This window comes from Trachurus japonicus, chromosome 18, assembly GCF_045865225.1.
Source record: "Trachurus japonicus isolate A0001 chromosome 18, Traja_1.0".
NCBI classification, from domain to species: domain Eukaryota; kingdom Metazoa; phylum Chordata; class Actinopteri; order Carangiformes; family Carangidae; genus Trachurus; species Trachurus japonicus.
Window position 1 is genome coordinate 10,404,102 of NC_140924.1, and position 9,082 is coordinate 10,413,183.

The 9,082-nt window shown below is 40.6% G+C and overlaps 1 protein-coding gene across 1 annotated transcript; it reads right to left on the bottom strand.

Annotated features, from left to right (window-relative positions):
• Positions 1-2,647: 2,647 nt before the first annotated feature.
• LOC146968710 (putative butyrophilin subfamily 2 member A3) lies at positions 2,648-8,698 on the bottom strand. Its single transcript, XM_085806426.1, has 4 exons — positions 7,815-8,698; positions 7,646-7,713; positions 4,021-4,380; positions 2,648-3,894 (listed from the first exon to the last, which is right to left on the bottom strand). Exons 1-4 carry the CDS (start codon positions 7,832-7,834, stop codon positions 3,722-3,724), a joined length of 621 nt encoding a protein of 206 aa, XP_085662552.1. The 5' UTR covers positions 7,835-8,698; the 3' UTR covers positions 2,648-3,721.
• Positions 8,699-9,082: the final 384 nt, after the last annotated feature.

The following is a 9,082-nucleotide window of genomic DNA, read 5'->3' on the forward strand; positions in this document are numbered from 1 at the left end:
TGGAGGTATGTTTCCTCCATCCTTGTTTCCTCCATCCCTGTTTCCTCCGGGTATGTTTCCTCCATCCCTGTTTCCTCCATCCTTGTTGCTTTGGTCTTCATCTGGTCGATTCACACAATCTCTCTCTTTGCTCCCTGTCCGTTTATCACCTCCAGCTCTTTTATCTGTGGAGCAGAAGCAGATGATCAGAGATCAGGTCTGTGATCAGTGAACAACAGAACAGAGTCTGTGGTTTAGTATCACATCAACAACCAGGAAGTAGCTGCAACAAGACTCTGACCTGAATCTGGACTCTACTGACTCACCTGAAACTGCCATGATGATGGACATGGAGTACATTGTCCCACTTCCAGTGGAGATCCGACAGTGATATCGTCCTGTGTCGTAACGCGTCACTTTCTTGATGATCACAGAGGCATACTTATTCCTCATTTCAGGATCCACCAGCTTCACACGGCGTCTATAAAGTGAAAGCTGATTTTCTACATTAGGCTCTTCGCCCTTACGCTGGAAAAAGACAGGCCCTCCACGTCTGAGCCACTCCACAGCGAGAACCGGGTCGTTCCTGGGACCAACACACGGCAGAATGACGTTGTCTCCAGGGTGAGCTCTCACAACTGATGGAAGTGGAGAGAGAGAGGCAGTAAGTAGGTCCAAGTCGGTCCAGAGTCATGGAAAACAGAAGTTAATGTGATGTAATAAGTAAAGAATTCAGCATTTCTTATAGACGGTCACATCATCTTTAAAACCGTTTCTGATCTGTGAGACCTTTTTTTATAAATAATAATAATGATAATAAACTGACATTTCATTGTTATTTTTCAGAATCCAGACCATGTCAGACCTCGTCCTGATCAAAAAAACCAAATGATTTCAACTTGTACAAAGCAACACAATTCACACTGAAACATGCAACAGTGACAACAACAACAACACACTTACCACGATGAGCTGAAGAGACGGGTTTCATCAAACCGAGGACAAACAGAAGGCAGAGTGGAAGAAACATCCTGTTGAGCAAACACATGTTCAATAATAATAACAATAATAATAATAATAATAGAGCCTAATAATAATAAAGTTATTCCCTTTACCTTTGGTTTAATGTTCCCAGCGACTCTCAATTTTGAAATATGAGGAGAAATATCTGGACAGGTGAGTCGGTACAAGTTTGTTATCTGGTCTCACTGGTGAAAGAGAGTGAGCAGCAGCAGCAGCAGAGAGTTTGAACATGGGTGAATGTTTCAGGAAGTGGGCAGATAGATAGATGGAGGAGTGGGCAAACACTTTATTTGCAACCGTTATTTGTGACATATCCAGTACCCATCACAAGTCACTTCACTTCAACCACTGAACTTTCAGTGGGTTAAACCAGATATCAGTTATGAAACTACCTCCACATCTCATTTCCTCTCAACTAAACCACTGTTTGCTTCTACCAACATTTAAACTTGATTTATAGGAAATCAAGTTATCATCATTGGGTCACATCATTAAATAAATTCTGTCTCTGAATGACTGAACGCATGATTAAAGTCCAGGTTGTTTTCACACACATGCATCTGTCAGTGAACACATTGTGCACATAACAATGCTTTTTTAAATTTTATTTATGTTACTATCAAACTATTATTGAACTAATTCTCTGTAGAGGAAACCACAGCTCCAGACTCAGCTACCACTCACACAGCTTCACTTCCTGTGTTCAACTTATCATTCAAAATGTACTAAAGAAAATTAATATGGATTCAGTTTGAGCTGCTGCAGTGTTGATTGGTGTATTGGACTTGATAGATAGATAGATAGATAGATAGATAGATAGATAGATAGATAGATAGATAGATAGATAGATAGATAGATAGATAGATGGATAGATGGATGGATGGATGGATGGATGATGGATGGATGGATGGATGGATGGATGGATGGATGGATGGATGGATGGATGGATGGATGGATGGATGGATGGATGGATGGATGGATGGATGGATGGATGGATGGATGGATGGATGGATGGATGGATGGATAGATAGATAGATAGATAGATAGATAGATAGATAGATAGATAGATAGATAGATAGATAGATAGATAACCAACATTAAGATTAGCATCAGAGTTAGTCTACTCACCAGTCCAATTCATTTTATTGGATTATTAAGATGCATTAATTGATATTTTCAGCTGTTGGAGCCAAGCTGTAGTTCTTGCGTATGGACAGTAGGGGGAGCTCTTAGCCAGGTAAAGTTCAGCACTAAGGTGAGCATTTAAATACAGAGTCCAGTTAATAATTAACTGTACTCAAATGTATGTATGTAATGTATTTTATAAGTAGGCATAGTACAGTTTTGTGTTTGTTTATTATTTAATGCATTTTTAATTACTGTAGTGCTCAAGTCACCTGCCCCAGAGACTACGGTTGAAAATAAGCCAACGTGGCTAAACCGGCATGTTTACAGAAATGTTTATTAATGTGCATTGTCTCTGTATATTTAAGCCAATAAATTCAAATTCAATTCAAACCACAGGTTTGACCACTGATCCAAACACAAACAGAGAAAAACAATCATAACAATTTGTTCAAATGTTTATTTTTCACACAATCTGATCTCACAAATAACTATAAGCGAAGCTGAGCTAAGCAGACATTCAATCCAGTTCAGTTCATTGTAATGAAATATTCTGGTCCAGCAGCATAGAGGATATATACAATTGAAAAAAGAAAAGAATAAATACAAAGACTCGTGCATAGACGCAACAAGCAGTGACAGCAGTGCATAGTGTAAAGTGCATAGTATAGACTTTAACCTTAAGTGGTCTGAGCCTATTTTGGCTTCTTTTCAATACAGTACTTTTGATTTTGCCTTAACACATATATATATATCACACGTCTAAAAATGTCTAACATGCCCATGGCTTGGTGTCTTTTTTTTTTCAGCACAACTTCATCTACATGATCTGATAATTATTGTTTACCTACATTATTAACACATTGGGCCCAAAAATACACAAATCATCAGATCTGAATTGAAAACACACACACACACCCATGTCGGACGTCTCTTGTTTTTCCCACTTTGTAAAAATGACCGAAAATGACAAATATATAAAAATATATATTTTTTCAACCATCAAATCAATCCTATCTCCAGTTTTATGTGGTCTATCAGAGTCAAGTGCAGCGCTACAGATGGCCTGGTTTATCTTTTAAGGCACCGACAGCGAGTTCAAGTCTCAGGAAGAAGCAGCACTTTGTTCTTGATGCTCTGAGGCTGAGGAAGGTGAACATCATCATGGCTGGTGTTTTGTCACTGTCAGAGGTATTTATGGGGGTAAAACAGCAGATGACAGTTTCTGTTCAAGGCCACAATGGACGTGTTTCATTATATCCAAAATAACTGTTCTCTAGACATTAATTATGAACTTGGTGTAGCTACAAAAATGGTGTTTTTCCAACAGGAAAACCAACGGTGCAGTCTAACATTGTAAAGTCTGACGTTGGTTAATTCGCCCACTGAACAGGTCATTATGTTGCCCAATTCCATGTCCCTTTGTATCTACGCTTTCCTTGTGTGGTTTTGTTTTGTTCTGTCTCTTTGCCATTGTTTTAACATTGTGAAGCACTTTGTGGTTTCGTCCTGTGAACAGTGCTATAACAAATACAGTTTCTTCAGTGAGATGTTTCTTTGGCAAACCGTTTTGTAATCAACTTATAAGGCTCCATTACCATATTTTAATGAGATAAACAGCAACAGTGCTACCACCAATGAAGAGCACTGCCTTGAGTACCAGTTGCATTAATTCCTGGTCTGTTCCAGTCGCACCTCTTCCAGTTGCGTTTCCTCCACCATTGTTTCTGAGGTCTCCTCTCCCCTTCACATCTCCAGCTGTTTGATCTGTGGAGCAGAAGCAGATGATCAGAGATCAGGTCTGTGATCAGTGAACAACAGAACAGAGTCTGTGGTTCAGTCATCACATCAACAACCAGGACTCTGACCTGAGTCTGGACTCTCCTGACTCACCTGAAACCACCAGGTTGATGTTGTAGGAGGACTTGGTGCCAAAGCTGCCGTTTCCATCAGAGACCGTTTCTCTCCCGTTGGTGATGAAGTGACACTCGTAAACTCCTGAGTCGTCACGTGTTACGTTCCTGATGATCAAAGACACGATGTTGTTCTTCATCTGAGGATCCTTCAGATCCACACGGCCTCTATAGGACGGATGCTGGTTTTCTACATCAGGCCGGTCGTCCCTGAGAAAGAAGACATATCGCCCCTCAAGGCCACGTTTGATCACCTCCAGAGCTTCAAATGACACGTCTGAGGGACCAACACAGGTCAGAGGGACGTCGTCTTCAGGACGAGCTGGGATAGTTTGATTTGCTGGAGAGAAAGGAAACACAGAGCAGAGAGATTAATGTACAGAAGTCAATCAAAAACATCCTGTTTATAAGTTTCATGTTTGCCGTCTCTATAGATTTAGGTGTAGTCGGTGAGCTTCAGCAGGATGGACACAAAACTTAGTTTGGATGGACGAGTGTAGACAACTTGTGTCGTATTCACTATTTTGACCAGCGTCGTGGCTGAAACACATGAAAATGGAAGCAGCAGGTTCAAAGCAGCCAATAGAAGTGGACGGCAACTCCTTGTGTTCAGCACAAGAACTTCTTAAACATCTTAGAAATATATTATAAAAACTGTAACAAAACAATGAAAATATTCGGGCTATCAGTTATGGTAAATGTAGTGTAAGAATTTTCATGATCACAAAATGAATTGCTATTTTACAACACATTTACTGGGATTTCTCATCATCAATTATTATAAAAGCAGAATCCTTCTATAAAATGACATTTACAAAATAAACTGGGTATTGAAATGTGCTCTTATTTTTTTAAGGCATGACAGGAAATAGATCAATAGTCCATCAGCTGGTCTGTAAGGCTGGGGAGTGGGGACATGGAGAGAGTGAGCGATATAAAAAAGCCTGATCGCAGCCTGAAGCAACAGTGTTGCTGCAAATATGACAAGAGGAGGCTGCTTTTCATTTCTGACAGCTGAACACTGAGCTGCTTTTAAATGTGAAGCTTTATCCATTTAAACTAAATAAACTAGAGCAACAACAACTGTCATTTTAAATTGTGTTTTATATTGTTTTCATATATTTCACTAATCGCAATTATAGAGTGTGAGTGTGTGTTTTATTGAAAGCGAGGCTGGATGTGCGTATTAAAGTGGGTTTTTTAGCTGCTGTACAAGCAAATCTCATATTGTCTCTGTACAAAGACAACACAGACCTTTTTCACTGTGAAAGTAGCTCAAACCTATTCAAGATGTGCGTTCGGGCAACACTGCCATATACAGTAACAGGTGAAACATTGATAATAGTTTATTTATGGCCACACATCAAAGTAAAATGATTAACTTTACCGATTATCCAACTGATTATATGTCCTGCTGCGAGCACACAACTTCTTTCGCAGACTGTATACAATAATACAGGCTATAATGAGCTCCTGACACTCGGCTCAGATGCAGATGTGGTGTATTTCCTCATCTGAACATCTGTCAGAGAGAAAGTCAACAGCAGTGGATGAGTGTGATGTATTTAACCTCTCCCTCCGTAGTGAAGCACCAGCTCCAAATGAGTTAAATGGTGGCCAACCCTTTACATCCGATTTTAAGATGAAACTCTGAACAACCTGGTGACAGGTCATGAGCTAAGCATCAGTTACCATGGTGATCTACCTTTAAACAACCGTCTGCCATGACGTATCACTAAAGTGTCACAAAATTGAAATAAATATTTATTAGCTATGATTAAATGAATCAGATAAATTAAGTTGGATCTTGTTGCAAAAACAAATACTGGATGAAACAAGGTAACGCCACTCTCTCTACCTATCTGGACTCTATCTGTCTGGCCTGTCTAGCCTCTGGGCTATTGCACAAAAGTAGAATAAAGAAATCCAGGATAACTGAGCAAGCGCGAGCTTGACCTAGTCTGGTCGGAGCATCTTGGCTTAATTGGTTGCACTAACCATAGATATATATAAGAACTAGATGACTCACCCGCAGCTGTTTCCCAATGACAAAGTGTAGCCAGTACGGCGGCCATCTTGGGACGGGCAACTCTCTCCCTCAGAGCATTAAGCCTCTGCTGCATGTTCTGCTATAATGACCATAACTTGCTCAGTTTTTGTTTGATTTTTATGAACGTTTATGCAGTTATGATGCAGCATATTTAGAATCACGGATAATTTTAATAATGTATTTTTTTTTGTAAAAGTAACATTATAGTGACATTATGCAAATAGTTAAAGTAATAGCTACATACTGATTTATTTTTCACAGACTTATGAATCGTTTTTTTAGTGCAGATGACTGGATCACCTATCTACTGCACTGTAACTGCAGCCAGAGTCAGAGCAAGTTGCCCGTCCTCATATGGCCGACTGTGAGCTACGCCTGCGTGTAGTCAGATCCACCCCCTTGGGTGTGGCTACTTTCCTCCAATCAACAGGAACTTAATGCTGACGTCAGGTGACTCACCTCTTAAAAAAAAAAAAAAGAAGCACCACTGTCGTAAAGCTCAGAGAGAGCGCAGCGGACAACTGCGGACTGATTGAATAATCCAAAACTATAATCACAACTCAAGTTCCTTTCACAAATGAACAGTTGTGCACTTTGCCAAAATGATGAGCAGTGGAAGTTGATTCATTGCTCAAATTCCTTATAATCTTAAGTACATAACAAGTAATACAAGTTCACACAGCAAAAGTGGCCAAAAGTTCAACAGGTGAAAATGAATTACCGGTAAATAGCCTATAAAAACATTATGCAGTCTGCTGCTTCAATAAATTGATAACAATGTTCACATGAGGTGTATAAATTATTTGGAAGGTGGTTGCTCACAGTCACTCAATTTTATTCTCATTTTCTTACCTCAACCAATATTTAGGCCAATATATTAACATTATAAAAAAAAAAATAGAAAAATAAATCTATATGCCATTTTTGCTACATTGCTTTTTATGAGAAGCCAGTGATGTATAGCTACTAGTGGTCATAAAATATCATAGATGGACACAGATTTGTAAATGTATTTAGTTTGTTTATAATTCAGGCCAATATGAACATAAGAACATGGAATAACTGTCTGAAACACGTTGATTTCTGATCAGAGTGACTGCTGACTTCACAGATAAAGACAACAGAATCAACTAAGCCTGGCTGTTAGCCTGGTCTGGAGCAGGCTAGCTGCAGAGAATAAATCACCATGGTAACTTGACCAGGATAGATTTGAGCTGCTTTCATGCAACCGACTTGAGGCCAAATTAAGCCAGGATAACCAACATATCCCAGCTTAATCCCTTATCTAGGTTTTGTGCAATACCGGTCTTTTTACTAAACTTAACCAACTCCTTTCTTCATTGCCTAAACCCAACCAATGGTGGGACCAAAGGGCTGTGGGAACGTAGGGCCTAATTTTCAGTGACAACAAAAGTTAGAAATGTGGGAACATAGGAATGACCCCATGCAGCCTACCAGTCCTGGTCCAAACACAAAACACTTGTACAACATTTATAGCGTTGACAAATCAACACAACTGATTGATTAGTAGCTACTGATCGATAATGTCACTTACCAGACAGTGAAGAGACGGGGGTGATCAGGACGAGGAGGAGGAACAGGGGGGCGGCTAACATAAACAACCTGTAGGAGAGAAAACTCACGTTGAGTCCACACACAAACACCAATAACATGGCGTTAATCTCTCAATAATCAGACACAGACTGAGCTCTGTTCATGTTTACCTTCGGCAAAGAGTCTCCATCGCCAGCGGCTGCAGCGAGAGTCACAATAAAAACAGAAAACGCCTGAATGAAGCGTGGATGACTGGGACACACACAAGCCTACTTCCGTATCTGCAGCACAGCTGGAAAGTCCCGCCCCCAGTGCGAGGTCCTGCTCCAGCTGGCTGCGGCGCGGTGGGAGGAGCGACCAGTAGCTACAGAGCGACTACAGGAGATTTGATCGCTTTTGGTGAATGTCTGTCCTGGTCCTCGCCCATGCCATGCATAATCTCCCGCACTTCATCAGCACATCACATGCTGTAGATCCAGGTTCCCCACACTGTGAATTCACATTTCCCCATTTCGGATGTTTACAAATTCAGCTGGCAGATGTTTTCCAGCCTCTTTTAAACAACTCGCCAGACAGCAACGTCTCAATCGACATCACTTTTTCTTTTCTTTTTTTTTTTGTTAAACGAGGGTTGTAGAGTAAAATAATGTCTTTCTTCCTGCTCTTCTGACCACTGGACCTCCATCTTTTCTTTAAAGTGACTGTAGCAGTAACATCCACCTTCTTTACGCATAGGAACATTCAGATATCCTGTTTTCTTTGGCTCCTTTGTTAATCCACCAGCGACTCGACGTCGCATCCACCACCCAGAACGAAACGGAACAAAACAGTTCTCAATTCTTGATTCTTGACAGCACATGATATCCATAACAGTTTAGGTCCCTTCTTTACAAATCCAATTCTTCTGTGGGTCGGAATGCAACAAACCGCTTGAAAATGGGTCAAAAACTGAGCACGTTCCGGTTATTTCAGCAGCTACTGCGCCATTAGAGGCCTAAACGCCGTCTACGATCGAGCAACTCCTATTTGCTGCCGTGTGGTTTGGCAGCATAGTTCCGTGACTCATCTCGTCTAAACAAATTCTGACCTATGATCTCTTCTCTTCTAACCGCAAACAGTCTTCTGCAGCTTCCTGTTCATGAGATCCCGCCCCCCCACACACGTCACCTTTCCTGTGAAAACCCAGTGGAGCCACTAGGCCCACTTCCTGAATTTAAGGCAGCTCCTTTATTTCCTGTCTTACAATATTGGACAAAAAATTGATTAATCCAGGTGTGTCTGAGTGGTCACAATGGTCAGACACACCTGGATTAATCAGTTTGTCCAATATTGTAAGACAGGAAATAAAAGAGCAGCCTTAAATTCAGGAAGTAGAGAGCCCATTATTATACCCAGGGAGCAAAATCCCAGTTTTTTGGAAAACAGACACAGTGCGTTG